We start from the raw sequence: 22327 nt of genomic DNA, 5'->3' as shown, positions 1-22327 counted from the left end.
TCATGCACCTGAACAAAATAATTAACAGCTTAGACAGTAATCCTTATATGATTAGGTATTCAATGGGTATTCACAAATAGGCATTCGTTGTTTCGAAGATATGTAAGGGCGTGAAACAACGCGTGAAAGACAAAATGAAAATAGTACCTAATACTATAATTTGAGCAAGCATTTATTTGTTATAAGTATAAGTATATAATTATATCTACATTTAGAGAGTTCGGCAGTTGACAATTAGAACTCACTAACCGAAAATAAAACAAGTTTAAAACTTAAACCCAGCTAGGTTTATTCCGTCTTTTTTTTGGTTCAATACGGTAGGTACTGTGGCATATTTTTGAGGGACATTGCAACATTTGCAACTACAGGGTGGCCCAAAAATACGGTGACAAAGAAACAGAATACTTTCTTACTTACACATATTTTAAAAAATGATATTAAAAATTAAAATAACAATCATTTAACTAAAACAAAACGTATTATCTTAAAAATATTCTCCTTTAGCAAAAACACAAACATATACATAACACAAACGCAAAGGTTTGTTACAATAATCAACAAAATGCAATAAATATTTGTCAAGGAATTTTTGGACCAGGCTGCATGTATTGCAAATCTGATCTGACGTGTAGTGTACTCAACCGACTCCATATACCTAACTACTCTCTAGGTTTAATAAAAACTTAAAACTTAATCCTAAGATTCCTAAGGCGCTAGGTATGCCCAGGCCGATTCCTTCGAGTGGAGCAGAGATAAAGTACCTAAAGTGACAATACCTACTAAATGGTTACACATACAGTTCACTCCAATTGAAAATACCTCACTTGGGGATACATAACCTTAAGTCACACGAACATATGAATATGAATATGAACCTAGCCGCAGCCATACAATCGAATTTATTGTACATCAACTACCACTATCACTTTCATTTCTATGTGTGAACGGCACGTCTGCGTCTGTACACGCGGCATGCGTCATTGTGTGAATATGAATAAGTTGTAAACTGAGCGGTCGGCAAAAGGTCGTTAATCTGCTGTCGCGGGGCGAGGTAATTCGTATCGGGGCGGGGCGGTGCGTGGCCGTTCTGGTGGTTACGCTCTCATTTTAAAACAATACTTTGAAATAATAGAAAATAGAGGTAGTAGAAGTTTTCTATGTAAAACTTCTAAGTTATGTAAATATTCTTGCCGTATTTCATGTAATTTAAACATGTCGTTTTAAAATGATAGTTCGATTGTATGGGAGCGGCGTTTTGGCGGTGGGTTTGTAAGACTTAATGAACACAGATCAAACAGGTGGTAGCCACACTGCAAAGTTGGGCCCGTAAGCCAACTTCTTGCGTAGTGTGGCCTCGAAATCCGCGTCGCGCGTCGAGTCGCGAGGCGCCCGCGCGTCTCGAGCGTTTTCGCGCGCCACCTCACGCGCTGCTCGGATGAATTTTGACACGTTGGCCACGCTTTCGCGAACTTCTTCGATCTGAATCTAAAATTTAAAACAGCAATAGTAGTTATTTACTTGTAAATATTTGTTCTTTAGGAAATAAAAACATGTAGCCTCAAAATTCAAAAAAGAATTTACCTACAATTGCCAGGAAATAGGTTTTAGTTTTAGTATATTTAGTACTTGATTATACAATAAAATGGTAATAAATGTAATAATGTACATTTAGTAATGTATAATGAATAATGATTTACAATTCCATGAAATACATCATTAACCATAGTAAATTCATAAACACCTGAGTACCTTAGAACTTTTTTAACTCGCTTGTAATTCTTTAATATAGTCAATGTGACGGCTGTCAAAGCAAATGAGTTATTTCCTGGACTCACCTCATTATCAGGCAGCGTGTGTGGGTATATCCGGACCCACTGGCCCACGCGCGCGGGCGCCCGCTCCCAGCGCACACCGTTGCCCCACGAGCACGCGTTTACCATGCGCCGCCGGCTCGCCGCCGTCGCGTGCCCGCCGCGCCACGACTCGTCTTCCGTCGACGGTGTGGCCACACTTGGGGTTGACTGCGAATTATTTTCAAGTTAGGATAATAATTCCGAATTATTTTGTGAAAAGATGTGTACAAAATAAATATTTTGCCATGGTTAAATCAAAAATCAAAAATGTTTATTTTCTTTAACAGTCTCATCATCTTAAAGTTAGTGGTTGGAACCTCCTTTTAAGCTTTAAATATAGCCTGTGCCAGGAGGTACCGCCCTTCCTTATCTGGAGAATAGAGTGCGTGCTACATTTATGAGTAGGTATTAAATCGGTTAAATTAACGTATTATGAATAAGGGGATTAAAAACGAAATTAATAGATTCGGTAGATTATTTATTATACTTAAGTAATTTAGAAAAGTGCAATTAGAAGGTTTTTTATTTTTTAAACCCATTGCAGCTTGGAGATTTACATTGGGTCAGCAACACTCTCGAAGACAATAAACCGTTAACCGGGTGTCAAATCATACTGGTAATCATGGTAACTCCAGGTTTAACGGTTAACCCCGGGTTAGTGGAATGGTGCAAGTAATATAAACCGACTACCGATGCGCGACATCTATGTTCTGCCAACAGAACTCTGAACACAATCTCACAAGCCTGGTTCTGTAAGGTAGCAAACCAGTTGGAATTCTAGTGAACGCCAGTTTCGATAGGTGGCGCACAACTAAAAACTGAAAAATGGATGTGCTATTTTCGTGTTTAGGTTTTTTTTAACATCCTGCTTACTTTTTTGCTTCTAACTTCTTCAGAATCGTTAACGATTAACGGTCAACCACCGACACGAAACCGGATCAACAAAGAGTTTAAGTGAATTTTAGACATCTTTTTTTTGCTAAACGTGGTACAAAGTCTTTAAATTCCTCAGTGATAAATAAAGCTACAAAAATAAAGTAGAAACAACTTGAATCCGCCGCGATGAATCCAACATTTTCTTGGTTTTGTTGATCAGTGTAACAATAACGCTAATAATGTGGCAAGATGCCGAAAAACGGCCGATTAAATCAATGAAATTAGAAATTTTAATAGGTATTTGTCAGAAAGTGATTACTCAAATGACGTAGGGATAACAATATGAAATCACCTGGCAGTCGGATTCCTCAGGACTTCCTGAAGAGGTGGTGCTAGATGGGCTTCCGCTGTTTGCGTATTTTCCTTTGTCATTGGATTCCTGAAAAACGTAATTAAAATGTGAAAAACACAGCAAAATTAACAAGTGATGTGAACTTCTGTAAAATTATATCTAACATCATACGCCGGATGTTATGCTTGTCTACTCATTAAGCCTCGGAGCAATGCGTGATAGTAGGCTGCGAAACACATCATGTTGGAAGTACACGCCGGCAATGAATTATCATACAAGATTGCCGGCCTAGGCAGTAAGTAGTCCCTTGCCACACGTCACGCGGGCGACCTGCCGATGCCACTGAAGTACCATGGCGTCCACGCTGTAATATCGTAGTCTGAATCTGATCGCACTGTCCTATCATACTTTAAAGATGCTGTAAACAGCATATACCGTGTCTTTGTCGAGAGAGGGCGCTTGTAGCGTCACGCAGTGTATTGGCATGGCGCGCCGCCGCCGCAACGGACGTGGGCGACCCGCCGACGGTACTGATGTACGGGGTCGCACAGTCCGTACTGTACTGTCGCAGCTGTCTGATGATGCACTGGAAATGATTTACAATATACAACTGTTACAGTTTTCGTTAAAGGAGACCCAGTTTACAAATAATGTTAGGTGGCTACAATCGTTAATATTTTCTATCCAGGATGATTTGATATACGTAATAGCCGGTGGCTCCTGTAGAAACGAGAAGCCGGTCTGCCGCATGGGGAGGCCGAGCAGTTCAAACAGCTCATGCAGTATCGGCCTCTTAACGGTCAAATAGGCCTCGCAATCCGCCACCACTCCAGCCAGAGGCTACCCTGAAACACTCCGTGTACCTGTTGATATGCGCAGCAGGAGGCCCTTGTAGTAATGAGAGGCCGGTGTGTCGCATGGGGAGGCCGAGCAGGTCGAACAGCTCGTGCAGCATTGGCCTCTTTACGGTCACGTCGGCCTCGCAGTCTGCCGCCAGTGCTGGCGAGAGATTCACCTAAAACATAAATAAGCAGGATACATTAGTAATGTACTAGGTACGAGTAACATTACCTTATTGTTGACACTGAAGGAAGTTCCCGTCATTGTTGGTGCCTGTCAATTTAGAAATTAACCACTTTTGCCTTATACCTATAACAAAAATTTAGGCTCATATCACGTCGGCAAATGGGCGGTTTTCCTACTTTTCCTATTATATATCAATGTCTTAAACCCACGAAGATGGTTATTAAAAAAAAAGATAAAAAACCGACTTCAATGGGGGATGCCGGTGAAAGATTATTGTTGATCTTATACCCACCAGGTCCAGAACTAACCTCCAAGAGCCATGGCTTCAAAGCATCATCCAGTAGAACATCAAAGCCATAGAACTCGAAACAATTCCTTGCGGGTGGAGTTCCTGTGGCCTGAGCTAAGAGTGTCAGGGTAACTAAAGCTCGGATCCGCTGCCACACGAGCCACTCCGTGGCTTCCCATCGGCCCACTAGCGCTCGACGAACTTGTTTCAATGTCCACTTGCAGCCTGAATTAAAAATTTAATATATTTATCAAAATTAAATATCACCATTAGGTGCGTCTAAATTTAACAAACGCCGCGAATCGAATACGCCCGCGAAAGGTTCGCTAATTTCTCGCGTCGTGCAAGTATGTATAAAAAACAGTTTGAACTTTGAAGTGCAGTGCGCAAGCTATTCAGCTGGCAGCTGATTCGCCAAATCTGGACGCACCGAAATACTTGAACAACAAAGTACCTAAAATACGCTCAAAATTATCTTTCGTGCTAGGATAATGGTAAGAATGCATACGTCTACCAAACTTTTGACTCCACCCTGTGTTATAGCAAAGATAGATATAACTCCGTAATAGATGGATACAGTCTAAGGAAAAAGAGTGCCTCGAAAATCACGAAAATTTGATTCTCGATCAGATGGCGCCACTAGTTTTGGCCTACTCTCGTATAGAGGGCGTTGACTGTTTCGTTTGTTATTTATAATTTTAACGCATACCAGTGAAAGAACTAGGGTCAAAATCATATAAAAATAATTAATGCAAATATAAAAAACATTTATCCATATTTAAATACATTTTAACATATTTTTATAAATCTTCATTTTTAGTTTTAAAGTATGTCGATAGATGACAGTGAATTTAAAGTGGTTACAAAATTTACTATGACAGTAGGTACCGCTCTATCTTGTTATATCCTCATTGGTTATAGTATGAATTTTCTCAAATGATTTTTAGGCCTCAGATAAAAGCTTTTACGTTTAACAAAAGCCTTTGTTTCTTTTATGGAGAGGCGCCTTAGTCGCGTGCCGAGCGCGTGCCAAAGCAACCATGTCGTTAAAAAGCAACTATCGAGATAGTATTAAAGGTTTAAATGTATGTAAGAGCTCATTTTGAGATAACGAGTTTGGGTAATGAAATGAAGGACGATTAGAATGAATTGTTAAATAAATTTGAACCATATAAATTAGACGGTAAAATTTATTTTTAAAAGAGTTTGTTCCCGTTCAGTCAGTAGCGGTAGCATTAGTAACCGCTGAACAAAAGAACTGTTTAACAGATTAGGGTGTGAGGCGTAAAAATCATTTGAGAAAATTCATACTACTTATACAACTCTTTTTCATATTATGCGAGGCTTAGTTAGACTAACAAGAACTCTCATGTAATTTATGTTACATTGCCGACTACTACGGTAAACTGCATTCAATAGTTTGATCAGATACCGCAATCAATGTAAAGAATTTGCCTGTATTGATAGTAAACTATGTATAGGTAAAAGGATCAAATTTAATGCACGTCCTAAATACTCACCGCTCCCTATCCTATCCTTGCACTCTGCATACCGCGGGCCGGTTTTGTTGAGAGAGGAATTCGTCAAGTGTCTGTATGGATTGTGGATGTCTGACAAAGTATATTTATCCGTTCCTGAAAGAAAATAAGTCAGTGTACGACATACAAAAACATTGATAGCCCGTAATAAAAGATATTACTAAAAGAAAACTCATGTTAAACCTGACTTCAAAACTGCATTATTTTCACAAAAACCTTTTTTAATCAAAACTAATTTGGATTTTATTGGATATACCACGTCAACAACTTTATGTATGTAGACGTATACGAATAAATGTAGACGGTGTCGTGGCGCTGTAGGCCTCCTAACTACTGGGAGCCTAGCATTATATGACAATCGTTCGCAGAGAATGGGAACGAAACGCTATCTGCCTCTATCGCACTAATATGGAAGAGTGAAAGAGGAACACTAGCGTTTTGTTTTGTTTCCTGCAAACGATTGTCATCTTGGCTATATGCCCCCTGATGTGCCGTCGGAAAGTTTCCAATAGTCGCTTTTGTCTGCCAACGCCAATTCTTGGGATACGTTGCCAAGCGGACCCCAGGCTCCCATGAGCCGTGGCGAAAAGCCGGAAAGACGCGGGAAAGGCGATGGTTTTTCTTACCAAATCTAGCCAGTCCCTCGGCGTACATATACGCCGTGAGCGGCCTGTACCCGGGCACGCACACGTACAGCCGCAGGTCGAATTTGTATCCCGCTATGAGAAGCGGCCGCTCGATGTAACGCTGCACGACCGACGCGCTGCCGCACCGCATCTCGCAGATGCTCTGAAATTGAGATAAGAAGGTAAACTTATAGACCTAGCTTCACTGCTCTCATGAAAAAAGAGGTGGACGACTACTATAACTGATACTGCAATTTTTATGATATAGGGAGGCAGACGAGCAAACGAATCACCTGATGGTAAGAGACATTCTTTTTAAATTGTACATACCCGGAAAAGAAAAATTCCCCAGCCCTAGCTCTGCGCCACAGACTTGTGGATCCACAACTGCACTGCCGCCATCTTATTCAAAGGGACGAGGCATGATGGAAGAGTGGGACAACATACCCGGAACAGGAAGATCCCCCGGCCCTGGCTCTGTGCCACAGGCTTGTGGATCCACACCGCGCTGCCATTCTGCTCGTGCCGGAGTCGGGAACACTCTGCCACCAGCTTGGCGTACTCCAGTGGGAGATGGAAGCAGGGTGGGCTGGAAATAAAGACACTGTCAGCATCAAAAAGTGGTCAACTCATATCATAAGTAATTCCTATGATAACAAAAGTGCCTAAGTTGTAATTTATTTACTTTTTTTTTTTTTTTTATACCACGTCGGTGGCAATCAAGCATACGGCCCGCCTGATGGTAAGCAGTTACCGTAGCCTATGAACGCCTGCAACACCAGAGATATTACATGCGCGTTGCCGACCCTTTAAAAACCTGTACACTCCTTTTTTGAAGAACCCCATACTGTAGCCCCTCGGGAAAACCTCGGCAGGGAGCTCATTCCACAGCCGAAGCGTACGCGGGAGGAAATTCCTCTTAAACCGCACAGTACGCGACCATTTAGGTGCTAGGGTGTGAGGATGAACACCCTGCCGATGGCGAGCGGTGCGGTGATAGAAAGCGGCCGTTGGCATCATGTCAAACAATTCTTCAGAGCACAGCCCATTGTACAAGCGGTAGAACACACACAAGGAGGCGAAGTCTCTCCTTAGACTTAAGGGTTCGATACCGCTTGTGAGTTTGGGAGTTTGGGATCGTTTCGTGGATTCCTTAGCTTATGAGATTAATTAATCTTTCGTAAAACTACGTAAGCTACGTAATATGAATTTGAATTGAAATCGGTTACGTGCTGAATTCGACTACGGGCACGCCTCTCAAAAATCCGGAACAGTATGGGAAAGAAAACAATTCAATACTTAAACCAAACCATAGGGAACTCGAAACAGTAATACCCAACTATTTATTCCCAGTCGTAATACAGAAAACCCGGCCGTTGCGAACCCGAAGTTTTGTGTACGGGTATAAAAATATAAAGTCACACGGCATTAAGGGTAATACCGACAGGCACGCGAGGCTCCATTCAAATCGACAGTGACTTGTGCCTTTTCGCTGCTGGAGTAACATCCTTCAGTCATGTTCATAAAATATCAGACCGAGATACCACTGCAAATATCTACACTACCCAGTTGTTTTTAACCTTTTCTACGCCACGTCAATGAAGCAAAACAGTGTCATAAACGCCAAGCCACAAATTGCAAATCCTGCAAGTAAACAACCCGTATAATGGCTCCTCTACACGATGGGCCATTATGCTGGCCCATTAAGATGGGCCAGCGTGTAGAGAGGGTAGTGGTGTCGGACGGCTTATGGCGCCGCAGGATGGCGATGGGATGGCCACGGTGTCGGTTTATCGTCCGCACATAAAGGTAGTGGGCCAGCAATGGTGCGTACGCATCTACACGTGGCCCATTCCATAGTGCGTGCTTTCAACCATCGCATGGCCATCTCGCTGGTCCAGCGCTGGGCCATCGTGTAAAAACATCCAGTTTAACAAATATTGCTAAAATTAATCAACAAAACAGATGCAGAGTTATGACTATAATTATTAGGAAGTATTTTCTTTTTGCTCATTATGTACGAGTAGAACCTATCTATAAACTGAAATAAACCAAACCATACTGAACCATCCTGTTCTACCTTAGGGATGGCCAGGAGCGCCTTAGCCTTCAGTAACAAGTGTGTGGGAACACATTACATAAATACATCGATTGACACCGTGTGCTGAGAAACATATACTTGGAAAATTTCGACCTATGCCGCTGTGGCCCAGTGGCCGAATGGCACAGGCACCTGCCGCGATAGCAGAGGACGCTGGTTCGATTCCAGCCTGGGGCACTGGAGGCCTTGGTCATTTTTTCTTAGTATATGACATTTATTTCAGTTTATAATTCAGAGAACAGAACAGATTCAGAGAGTTTATTGTTCAGAGAACTGGGTCGGCGGCTGAGAGAGAGGGGAAGCGATCCCCGATCTGGGTCTTGGCTTGTCCAACAAGTCTTCATCGCCATACAGCGCGGCAACGCTGCGAGTGTGATGGGGACTTTTGGACCTGGCATGCCACAAAACGGGTCTTAGGTTAGTAAAATAGTTTTAAATTTGTGTTTGTAAAATAGTATTGTAATGTAATTATGATGACATTTAATGTAATGTTTTAATTGTAATATTTTTAATTGTACGTTATCGTTTAGTTTAGAAATGACATCTGTACCTACTACCAAAAAAAAATGCTGGATTTGTTTATAATTTATATAGTAGTGTTTCTACTTAAAATAAAAACAAATTAAAGTATTTTCTGTAAATAATTTAATTTGTTCTAATACTTCTAACAGTAACCTATCTATAGTTATATTTTATATATCATTGTCGTAAAACTGACGATGTGACATTTTGTCATGTTTGCGTGAAATTAAAATTTTATATACAACAAAAACGACAAGCTATCAATCCGTCTGCCCTCAGATAAACATTATTTACAACCACATTCGATTGCGTACCTTGCGTGTTCAAAAGCCATTGTTTTAGCCTCTTTTAATCGAATCGAATTGTAAAAACGATTGATGTTCAGTTCAGCCGATGTCGGTGTTTCCTCTAAATCGGATTCTTAAACAAAATCCAATGAATGAGCGACCAACGATTTCATTCAATAAGTATTATTAGATTATAGAAGAAATGTTTTTCCTTCTGTTTATTTTACATGACAGATAGAACTACCCCTTTCTTTTTTTATACTACGTCGGTGGCAAAAAAGCATACGGCCCGGTGTCCGAAGCCTATGTACGCCTGCAACTCCAGAGGAGTTACATGCGCTTTGCCGACCCTAACACTCCGCACCCTCGTTGAGCTCTGGCACCCTTACTCACCGGCAGGAACACAACACTACTTTGTGGTGGAACCCCACGTCCCACAAATGGGCATCTTTAATCTCTGCTTTATAGGTTAACGGCACCACGATATTTGAAATATTATTGCCTAAATTGGAACTGAAACTTGATATTGATACTTCGCGTTGATAACCAGAGGTCTCCTGTGGTCTCTAATACAGTTCACACACGCTGCCGGCTAAAACCTACATTACATGTAATGTTATTTACCTGAAATCATATATAGATCCGTAGATCCGCCTCATGCAGCGCAGGAGCCTAGACAGGCTGTCTTTCCGGCAGATTGACCCGCCTTTAGGTATGTGGTTCATAAACTGTAAAAAAAAAACTAACAAATATATATAGATGCTATGTCAATTTACAAACTGAGCCGTATTCTGATTGTAATAACAGGTTATGAATTTGATCTGGAATCGTTATGGCTATGATCAAAAATGATGAGTGTCAAAAATAGCCAATTTCATAACATAGTCTTTTGAGATGTGGACGATGTGGTGCTGGCGTCGCAAATATCAGTTGAAGAAGAAAATCAACTAAGAGGTTTTACGTAGGTTACGGTAGGAGAGAGGAGGAGTTTGTTAATTACCATAGATAAAACAAGAGAAAAGATCCGTGGGCACCTGTCACGTGGAATTTACCATAAACATCATAGGAGGAAGAGTTGAAGCAAAGAGGAAGAAGGTGAGATCCCGACCAATTGATTACCTCCGCATTATTTTTAGATAAAAATAGATAAAATTATTAAATACACATTAACTTTTACGATTATTTTACTATTTTCCCTATAGCTGTACCAAAAGCAATTATTTACTAGATATAAAATATGAGGTATCACAGTTGTCATAAATCAAAATCAACTTCCTTTTACTGTACAACTGTTTATGACCTTGTTATTCTTCATAACAAGGTCTAAAATTTGCTTCTGAATCAAAACACAGTTAGTTTACCATTGACGGTTTTTTTTAAGTTTAAATATAGTGGATTTTGTTAAAAATGCCGATCAAAGCTTGTTGCCTAGATATTGTTATGTTAAAAACGGAATACCTTCGTAAGCTTGTGAATACGAGTAACAATATTTATGCTGTTTTGCTTCACACAAGTGTCACTTGCGGTAAACGCGACGTACACACGCATCCATGAATGGTCCCCCCTTCCTTTCCGGCCTCCCTTCTTGTCATAAAGACGGGGTGTCAATAAAACTGTACATTCATCGCTGTAGCTACCTTGGCTACCCTTATACATACATAACATCGCTTACATACGAAAAGTGAAATTTTATAAAATATCTATAAACATTTATTTACATACAAGATATATACAGTGGTACTACGTAAACGAAATTAATAACTAGCTTAAATCTAAAATAGGCCCTTTAGGCATTGTACCAAGGATGCTGGCGGCATTTCCCCGCTGTATCGCAATGCTGATACGTTGTGCGAGAAAGCCGCCAGCTCTTCGGTCACCAGTTACGTCAACCAGACGCTTCGCGATTTCTGCAAACAACTTATGCGCGCTGGGACCCCATGACCCCATATCTTATAGAGTAAAATATATAACTAATTTTGTCTAACTTGTGTGCATGGACTCAAATCATGCAAACCGAGTCGCTAAATTATCTGGCTACTCATAAATTGTACATGTCCACTGGTATTTCTATAATACAGTCAACTAATTTGATATTACCTAGGCCACTATAGCACACAGTGCTTATTGAGTGATGTATGTAGTAGTTAAAGCGACCAAATTCTAAATATAGTGGCCTAGTAATCAAATTGGTTGACTGTACATTATAAACCAGCTTTAACGTAACCTGCCAGATACGTAAAAAGGTAAATGCTCATAGAATTGCCAAATCTAAGTGACAGGTGATGGTGAATAATGATCTATTGGAGCTTAAAATAATATATTTTCGACAGTGCACTGAAAATGCAGCAGAGGTTAGTCTCCAACGAGATACAGGAATATCTGGTGGTGCCGCACTTCTGGGCGGAGAAGGGCTATAGAGCCCGAGTTGACATTGTGCGGAAACCCGTAACCGTAGGCTATTAAGTATCTGCTAATCACCCAGGGTTAGCTAGCGACGGAGAAGGTGCTGGTCCGCTATCACAGGTTCCAGCGCTCCTTAATACGCCGGCTTTTCCCCTTGAGATATGATTAACAAGTTCCAAGAGTGAAGGTTACCTGCCAATCGCCCAGGGTCTTATAACTGGCAGCTGGGAAGGCGCTGGTCCGCCACCACAGGTTCCAACGCTCCTCGACGCATCCATTATACCCCTGGTATATGCGCCAGCCACGCTCACTGCACACCTGATCAGAAAAAGAAGTTACAGAAATGTTTGTATGTCTATGATATAAAAACATCCGTACGCTGCGAACAGGGTCTGCCTGAGACCAAGCCCTAACAACAATTTACCAAAGTAACGGCTAGAAATTGAATGTCTATTTCAAGTCAAGGTCATTGCGTTATAAATAGCCTGGCCCGACTATAGGCTTGATAAATGTCGTCACTGTCTGTGCCAATGCACCTAACGACACGCTACACAATTATTCATATACCCGTATATTCTGATCGAGTTCCTAGACAAACCAGTGAAATGAGACCTTGACATTCAAAAAAACTGTGCGTAATCAGAGAACGCTCCGACACTGGAACGCTTCATACGCATGGCAAACGGAATGAACTGTCTAAAACACTAATGGATGTCCAAAAAGTATGCCGTTAAAAATGAAGCTGTATTACCAAAAGAACACGTCGTATTTTGGAATGGTTCATTGCTCGACATATTATACACTAGTGAGCGAGTTTGATACAATGATATCTTTAACCTGGTTGAACTTTGTTGTCATGCTGAGGTAACCTAACCACACCTAATCTATTGTAAGTTAGGTAACTCCGACTTAGCCTACGAAGCTAATCAACTCCAATATCAATGTTATTATGATGAAATGCCATGTTATTATGTACTTATTATTTTACTGAGACATTCAAAAAAGTTTCTTTATTGCCACTTTATTGCACATAGAAAAAGAAAAGTTATACAGAGATAACAAGTAAGTATTAATACTAATGTGCATAGCAATAAGTAAAACTTAGAAGTGTATTTTAGGCCTAAGGATAGTTCTTAAAAAACGTAAATACGCAGCTCTACTACCCTCTGTCTACCTTAGTCAGTTTTTGTTTGAGTGGTTTGAGCCTATTGTCGCGTTATAAATGTCGAGTAATTTCAATTCAAGTCTATTTTATATAAGCACCTTGTTCACTCACTATACTGCACTGCACTTCCTACCTTTTGTAATGAAACACTTCACTTGACAACTTAATACTCATTTATTCCGAAACCAAATTTACTATATACGGGGCTGTGGAAAAATCTTAACAGCGCGAAGCAGCCGACAGAACAGCGACATCTATTGTGAAATTAGGCAACTCTAAAAACTAAACATTACTACATTCAACACACCTGATTTGTTAGATAATTTTCACAAACGCATTTTTTCTGAGTAGCGAATTTTCACATTGCGGTTTTTTACTATCGCAAACTTTATTCGTCTTTTTTCATGTAGCGATTTTTTACGAAGCGTTTTAAAATGTTCGCGTTAATTATTTTCGCTTATTTTACCAGTAGATTATTTTATCAGTCGCATATATTTTCAGCAGCATTAGGCAACCCCATTATGTCGACGGAACCCCGCTTCGCGGGGCTCCTATTTCTAGACGGTCTGCCCTTCGGGCATCTGAAGATACACCTAACGAACCTAACCTATTCATGTGTAATAACGTGGACACTAAGGGGTAACGATTTGTTAGAATAATTATTTCGAGTAAAATATCTAACTAACAGCACTATATTATACTACTAATAGTTGCGAATAATAATATAATCTACTAGTAAAATAAGCGAATAAAATAAACGTAAACATTATAAAACGCTTCATGAAAAATCGCTACATGAAAAAAGACGAATAAATAAATTTGCGATCGTGAAAAACCGCGAATTGAAAATTCGCTACTCAGAAAAATGCTTTTTTGAAAATAATCTAACAAGTCGTATCTAATAAGTATCTAAAATAGCGCTTAAAATTTAATAAATAACACAGAAAGGAACTTGAAAGTATTTCGTTTTTACAAGAAATGTTGCTAGCTTGAGTTAGCAATAAGGGCCAAGGGCGCCCTATTATAATGCACTTTAAAGAAGTCGTTATGCAAAAGTTGCCAATTTGTTATAATTAAGTTTTGTAAGTTTGCCTGCTAGTTTTGTAAGCTTTTCCTTCTTGGCGTCTATCCAACATGAATGGTGGTTATGATGATTTTTTTTTGCATAAATTAGTGCTGTTGTAAGCGAAGTACGGATGTTTCGACATTAAGATTAAGGGCAATTATGTCGGCAAAAGGAGTTATGTACAAATTATACAGTATATAAGCCGGTTTTCCTTCAGACACACCGTTGTCGACACATAAGAGTATTCTTCCTAAAATATTGTTTATAATAACTTAAGGACTTAATTGCATGTCCTTGACCTTCTCTTCTTCCTGCATATGTCAATGTTTCATGCAAGTAATAAGTTGGTTAACCGGTATAACGGCCCTTTCTTTAAATTCTTTTGTGTGTAGGTACGCCAATCCGCGTTCCGACACCCGGATTAAGAATATCAAGGTATCAAGGATATTATTGATTGTGAACAGGTGGTACTTCTTCCTCATTAAAATTAAGGTGATTAAATGTAAATGTTAACACATACCGACAAGTTTAATGGAACGTCGAATATAATCATAAAGTAGAAAAGCAGTATCTTAAAATATTTTACAATAAACTTACTATCAATGTAATCATGAAATATGAATGAAACGAAATAGGGAAAGTGCCACTTCACCGTACACTCACAGAAAAGTAATGTTTTTAGGGTTCCGTAACCAAAGGGTAAAAACGGGACCCTATTACTAAGACTCCGCTGTCCGTCTGTCTGTCAGCAGGCTGTATCTCATGAACCGTGATAACTAGACAGTTGAAATTTTCACAGATGATGTATTTCTGTTGCCGCTATAACAACAAATACTAAAAAGTACGGAACCCTCGGTGGGCGAGTCCGACTCGCACTTGGCCGGTTTTTTTATTATTGTGGTGTTGGAATAAACAGGCAGATGCTTCGGCAAAACTAGTCAGTGTCAGGACTGTGATGGCGGCCGACAATGTTACGAGGGCACTGTACTTGTGGAAAAATAATAAATTGTTTTATTTACCAACAAACAATATAATTATCCCAAGAGTAATTAGATTGGTGACGAAAACAGGTATAAGAAAATAAGTTGAAGACATTCAACGGCTGCAAAGATTCGTCTACTGCCAAGTATTGCCACATAACGTCCTGTTTCATCCGTTGAGATTTGGTTGGGGCCAGATCGTAGGCCCATCTTATTAGGTGCCTTTCAGGCTGTTGACTCTGCCGATTCGTAGTTGCCTAAATCCCTGCCGAGGTTTTCCCGAGGGGCTACAGTATAGGGTTCTTAAAAAAGGAGTGTACAGTTACAGGCGTCCATGGCTTACGGTGACTGCTTACCATCAGGCGGGCCGTATGCTTGTTTGCCACTGATGTGGTATAAAAAAAACTATGCTTTATGTTAACATATTAACATGAGTACCTTAACAAGTAGACTGGGTCCAGAGCCATTGTCGTTGAGTCTGTAAATGAACGGTTCGTCTACCTCACACAGCTCCGCCATTTCTCGTTTCTCCTTTAACAAAACAACATTATTTAACATTTAACAAAACAAAAAAGAACTTACTTCACAAAACGGTCTAACTAGCCATAATTTTATGATCATCAGGCATCAACAGTTCCACTTCTCCAAATGGTGCATTTTGTGAGCACGCGAGTTACTTGCCTACTATAAAAATACTTAAACCATTATACAATAATGTATGCCCCAACGACGGTAGGTAAAAAGGGTTGAAAGAATAGTTGTGTGACATTTGATGATTTCTTTCCCCAGATTTTGACGTGATGACAATGGGATCAACACTTTTAAACAAAGTTGCCCTTCAGGCAGAACCTCTGGTTCTTCAGGAATTTAGGGTCCATTCCAAGGGTGGATTCATGCCTGAACTTCTTAGGCTTCTTGATCCCATTCCTGAATCCTGTGGGCCTTGCGGTTTTGGTTATGATTTGTGTGGTTCTTGGACTTCGCCATTTTTCAGTATACACGAAACTACAGCCGGAGAAGTACTTTATTTTAAATCGGTTGCTTTAAAAAAACTAAAGCTCGGGCGCACCAAATACAATTAACGAACTGATTAACGTAACTTTCCATATAACAAAACTAGCAAACGTTGGTAATTACGATTACAGAACGATTGATGCAACCGGACCTCAGGCACCCAAAATGAAGATTCCCACACACTATACTCGCCGTTAAGAGCAGACGCCATCGTTTGACATCACTCATAATAAAATTCATAGGTCATTTAGGAGCGCGAAGAAAGTTAGGTATTAACCAGCTAACATATACTAAAGAACACTACTTAGCTCGTTTGAAATCAGAACTTAGTTCAAAACTCAACGATCTTGGTTTGTACCACTAATTCGCCACGGCGCTCAAAACTTTCAACATTTCCACAAAACAAACAACCAAAATACAAACCAAACAAACCTTATACACATGCCAGGCTGTTCACGATCCATCAAACTCGTGCGATAAATATGCAGATGAACACGTGTCGGCGTATGATGTGGTTCTTGCATGTCAGCTTATCGCGTCCGTATCGAAAACCATCGTGAAAGTTTAGACACTTCGCCGCGGGAACGAGCGATTCGACTGCACTACGCGCCCGCCCGCCCTACACTGCCCTACGTATCCTGATGTAACCGCCAAGTGATTTGTTACTTTTGTTACCCAGCAATTCGTGACACGCCCGACCAAAGAGCATATTAATCACTACTTTCTTCAAAAAGCTAACCACGATTGCATTTAATCAAATGACTTTTTATTGCGGTTCACAATTAACAAGAGAGGATCGTTTAGGTTTATAAACATGAACAGACAGCACGCTACCGCGTGACCTTTTTGGTAAATGACATAACTCTGCAGTTATTGCATTTCTAATCGCTGGCATAAATTTGGTTTTGCAATGTCATTTTTGAAGCTTTATGTACGTTTACGAATCATGAAGGCCATCAAAACCTTACTTTGAAATAAATATCGAAGGTTATCATTAAATAAAATCGGCAGGTGAACTGAACGTCCATTAAAATACTTTAAAGTTAGATTGAACTCTGAACTGCTGAAGTAGTTAATGTAATTGTTGTAACCTAATTTTGTTGCGAGGCTTGCGTGCCACGCGCTTCCTAAAAACACAACGAGTCTCGACTGCGTTACCGTTGAGGGTTTATAGAAATAAGTAATTGTGTGATTTTTGTGTGACTTTTCGGATTGTAGGCATTTAAATGAAAATTTCCGGAAAATTATTCGATTTAGGGTATTAAAATCGCGTTTTTAATCTTAACATTCTATTTAAAAAAAAGTTAAAGTGTTGTTAAGTGTATCTCATGTAAGTGAATTTTGTAAATTCTTAATTAGATAATAAATTCTTAAACCATAATTTTCTATTATATTATATTATCTTACAAAAGCTCGCCCAACGCCAATGTACTTCAGCTACTCAACACGGATTGGCGAATTATAGGTAATTATTAATAGCGCTTACTAAACCGGCATAAGTAAGCTCTCCAATTACGCATAGGTTGTTACGGATGTCACGGTCACGTTACATCGGGGCTTTCGAGATGTCTACAGGCTTGCGAGTAGCCAACCTATGGAAGGCAAGGAAATGAATCTGCATGTATCAAAAAGTGTACAACTGCTGCAGTTAGCTGCAAATAAAATCCTCGAAATCTGTCCGGTGGCGCTAGGGTGGCACAACGATATGACATAAAATTAGAGAAAGGACGACAATCTCTTATGGCAGAACTATTGCAAGTGACCATCTTTCAGCTGTAAATAATAGTTCCTAATTTCTCCGGTGGCGCTAGATAGACTCTGGGGTATGACATGAACTATAGACTTATAATAATATAGAGATCAATTAGGGGAGGGACAACAAATCACCTGACCAAATTACGTAGGTTGTTTTTGGTGTGTTGTCAGGAATGTTAAAGCGTGTTTTAATTTTGTCGCATTGCGTATGTTCTGTCCCTCACGGTCGCATGGACACACATCCATATAAAATACTAGGTCTATGACATTTCATTTCGGTGTATCGTGGCGCCGCCTATTTACTGTTTTTTGATGGACGCTTTTCATACATAGAGATTTCGCTCCTTTATATAGTCTCCATGCTGACACTGTTATTTCAATAACCCTAGTTTTGTGTTGTCCTTTGTTTGAATAAGTAAGCCTTTTGCCCTTTGTCTCGTCTTGGCGGGGGCACGGCCGTGCCCCCAGATTATGAATAATTTGAATAAGTAACAACAACAACAAAAAAATTTGGTACCAATTATGAACATGTATTACCTACATATAGGCTACTGCGATCTCTTGCTTGATGAAAGTGATAAGGTAGCGTACAACCCTTAAGTTATCTGTACGAGTAGATATAGGTTGTCAAACCCTTTTACACAACCATAGATGAATAACTGTATGTACACAGCTCTTCGAATTAACTGAGACGGTTCTTGAGAAACTTGCCTCCCGCAATCCTGCTTTCCGGCTTACAAATTTAAAGTTCGGATTTTTTTTGCGATGACAGCACGACTTTCCTTCGTCCCTTCGATATCACAAGTCTTGCAATATGACTTCTATTATTTGCCAGGGTTAATCACATTACTCAGACTAGACTAATTTACCTCAATAATGCTAAAATTATCCGAACTAAATTCCATTTTACAACTACCAAAGTCAACGAAAGGCCGTTTATCGTCATTAAAGGTCTAGTTTGAAGGTGAAACAAAAATATGCGTCTTTTAAAATGTTCTTGAGTGACACTAGTTCTACCTACAAAATAAACTTAAATAGTAAAGGGGCCCACTGATATCAGTCCGCCGGATGATATCAGTCTGTCAGTTAGAACAAAAAATTGACAGTTCCGAACAACTGACAGGCCGATATCGTCCGGCGGACTGGTAATCAGTGGGCCCCTTAAGTATTGGGGCCCTTCTCGGGAAAACTTGTATTAACACCAAGTGGGAACTGTACCCTTTCACATAGAAATTGTTATTTTCACCACACCTGCTCGTAAAGGCTCTCTTTATTATTAATAAAAAACTGATGAGAAAGTTTCATTGTATCCACAAGTCGCAAAGTAATTAGATGCAAATATTATGTTGTTTTCTCATGTTGGTTACTTTTACGAGATGATTTTAAATGATCAATATTTCATTTACGAAGGACCATATATATATGTAAGCTAGAATACAAAGAGATGGCAAGAGGTCCCAGTTTGGTGCTTGAAAATATCTATCTAACTAACTTAATATCATGCCTCAACAGACTTAACACGTGCACAACCCATAGTCGTAAAATACGGCTTGTTTGTTTTTTGAGTTTGTTAGCAAAGGAACTCCAATTCCCGTACAATAATAGCATTAAGAATGTTTATAATGGATGCGCCGGCTGCACGCTCGAAGTGCAAGGTCGAAACAACCATGCAACTGCAACTTTTTCGAACTATTTTAACCCTTTGAACACTTTATGTAATAAACAAAAACGTCACTGACACGCCAAGGTCCTGGGCGCAAGCGAGCTAATGTCAACCTTACTTAACAGTGTGAAGGTTAGTTTGACAGCAGCGTCCGCCATAACACCTATAGTTGTCCTTGGCGCTGTGGGCACGACTAATAACGACGCCTTTAGGTGCTCTTGGCGTTCAAAAAATCCACTGTTAACTGTTCTTTTCCATTTTTAAGAATTTGATATGTTTTCTGCAAGATCTATATATTTGTATGATTTGATGTACATATATATATTTAAATCAAATTTCTATAAAGAAAAGTACCTACTGTATGTAATTGCATGAATTTTATAGTAATTTAATTTGTATTTTTTCTTATTAAACATAGTAATAACGGGTCACTCACGTATTTTAAGTCGAAAACGCTCGACATGTTTCACTGCGTACCGAGGAGCGTCATCAGGAGCTTGCGTCGACGGTGCGGTGACGGACCGGCGCAGACTGCGGGCCGCAGCTCTCCGCGCCCGATGACTCGGCGCGGGCGCCAGTGGCGGCAGGGGGGGCGAGAAACTACCCTCGTTTACGGCATTATTGTCAAATGATGGGTTGCACACAACACTCACTACGTCATTCGCTAATGGTTAAGGAAGCTCTATGCTCCCGTTATTAATATGTTTAATATGTCTGTGTCTCACGGAAGTTTTGTATTTTTTCTTATTTACTCGTAATGCATGTTAATTATAAGATGTATTGTTTTGAAAAGATGTGTCCCGCCGAGTTTGTTGCCGGTCCCATATTGGGATACCCTCCTCAAATTAAGGGGGGGGGGGTGTTTAAATCTTCTCGGGGCAGAGGTGTAGGGTTAGAGCCGGCGTAGCTTTATTTGACGTTCATAAGCGCATTGTAATATGCCTATTTGAATAATAAACTATTCTTTATCTTTATCGTCTTTGGACCTTATGCCCTTTGTAATAAGGTCCACCGACGGACAGTTAACCCTTAAATACATATTGTTGCCAAATGTATACAAAGCATTGGACAACTCACAGATTCAGCAGAAAAAAAGCTTAAACATTATTTATTAAAACCATTTTTCCAACCAAAAATAAAAAATCATGCATTTAAGGGTTAAGTTAAGATTGTTGCTGTTTGTACACAATGTTAATATTACCCGAAGCTTGTTTTGGCATAGAGTTTCCTTAATTATTTATATTTTTAAAGGTCTCACTTTAAATGGAAAGGTTCTTTCGTAAATAAGTCGGTTACAATGTACCTCTGCTGCAATTATAATCGTCCACAATAGTAACTGATTTGTAAACCTCTCTAACGAAGCCGGGACGGATCGCTGGTAAATAAAAAAACACAGTCAATATTTAATATTTATTTACAACTTTTTATTAACTAAGGGCATCTTTAACACAGAAACACTTCTCGGCATAAATAAATAATAGGATTTAGTTATTATACCTAATAAAGTTTTGAAGCACAACTCTATACAGATGCCTTACATTTAATTTTATCTAAGGCATCATAATATAAGGTGTACTGAGGTAACTTCGAAAGCGGGATAATTTCCAAAATGGATCTACTAAACTAGAATTACTTTCTACTGTAGCAACACTAAACAAGGTATCCTGATGGTAAGCGAATACCGTAGTAACAGCAAAATTTGTATGGGCACGTTCAAAATCGTTCACACGGCGTATATGCGGGAAAGCCGTCTAGCAGTGTGAACGATTTTGAACGTTGCAATACAAAGTTTGCTGTCACTACGGTATTCGATAAAATCCCGTATACGGTATACGGGAAAAATTAACGCCGTGTGAACTTAGCCTAAGTGTTGCAAAAGTATGAAGTGCTTTAATTGATATTTTCCATATTAAAAATTATACCGCTTTCAAAGTTATCCCAATGCATCATAGGGCAAGAACCTATCTAGAAACAGGATAAACGCGCAAAGCTTAACGCAGGCGGCGCTGCATTATTACCAATATTTGTCTTAAATTTATTATTACTTATTTGATGAGAAAAGTATTTTCTCGTTTCAAGTATTGGTAACGATCTAACAATGTTCTTTTATTTTTATCCGGGAACTAGATTTTGGTAATAAAAGCCCGAGGGACAATTTCTCCATAAGTAATGTAACTAACGTACCGACATCCATTTTATGGGTCCGGCTATTTACTAATCTAGTAAGTATTTGGGCCATTTAAAATAAGTCGTTCATGACACTTTACACTCAGAATCACGAGCTCTATAGACGCTTATAACTCTTATAAGAGAAGAAAGTGTCCCAAGTTTTTTAGGGTTCCATACCCAAAAGGTAAAAACGGGACCCTATTACTAAGACTCCGCTGTCCGTCCGTGTGTCTACCAGGCTGTATCTCATGAACCGTGACAGCTAGACAGTTGAAATTTTCAGATGACATTGCCGCTATAACAACAATTTGTTATAGCAACAAAATATACTAAAAACAGAATAAAATAAATATTTAAGTGGGGCTCCCATACAACAAATGTGATCTTTTTGCCGTTTTTTGCGTAACGGTATGGAACCCTTTGTGAGCGAGTCGGACTGGCACTTGGCCAGTTCTTTTCTATCCCTTCACTATTTTTGAAAGATTTTGTAATACGATAACGAAATTGACGGCACGAAAAATCAATTGAAATTTTTAGACACAGGATCGAAAGAGCTCGTGATTCTGGAAACAACATAAATTTTGCAATTTAAAAAACACCGTAAATAACTTTTGGAAAATGGCCCATTGCTCCATATTCTTT

The 22327-nt window shown here is 39.6% G+C and overlaps 1 protein-coding gene and 1 long non-coding RNA gene across 2 annotated transcripts in view; one reads left to right on the top strand and one right to left on the bottom strand.

Moving 5' to 3' along the window:
- The window catches only part of LOC134742967 (uncharacterized), a 401065-nt gene that overhangs the window by 290657 nt on the left and 88081 nt on the right, over positions 1 to 22327 (top strand). The window lies entirely within an intron of this gene.
- Positions 1260 to 16734, bottom strand: LOC134742709 (probable tubulin polyglutamylase TTLL2). Its single transcript, XM_063675899.1, has 13 exons — positions 16531 to 16734; positions 15523 to 15615; positions 12066 to 12191; positions 10095 to 10198; positions 7008 to 7149; positions 6561 to 6723; positions 5917 to 6030; positions 4416 to 4621; positions 3945 to 4096; positions 3517 to 3667; positions 3082 to 3168; positions 1836 to 2021; positions 1260 to 1485 (listed from the first exon to the last, which is right to left on the bottom strand). The coding sequence occupies exons 2-13, from the start codon at positions 15601 to 15603 to the stop codon at positions 1291 to 1293; spliced, it is 1707 nt and encodes a 568-aa protein (XP_063531969.1). The 5' UTR covers positions 15604 to 15615; positions 16531 to 16734; the 3' UTR covers positions 1260 to 1290.

Source organism: Cydia strobilella, chromosome 7 (assembly GCF_947568885.1).
Source record: "Cydia strobilella chromosome 7, ilCydStro3.1, whole genome shotgun sequence".
Taxonomy (NCBI): Eukaryota; Metazoa; Arthropoda; class Insecta; order Lepidoptera; family Tortricidae; genus Cydia; species Cydia strobilella.
The sequence above is the reverse complement of the archived record's forward strand: the minus strand, read 5'-3'. Positions and strand labels throughout refer to the sequence as shown.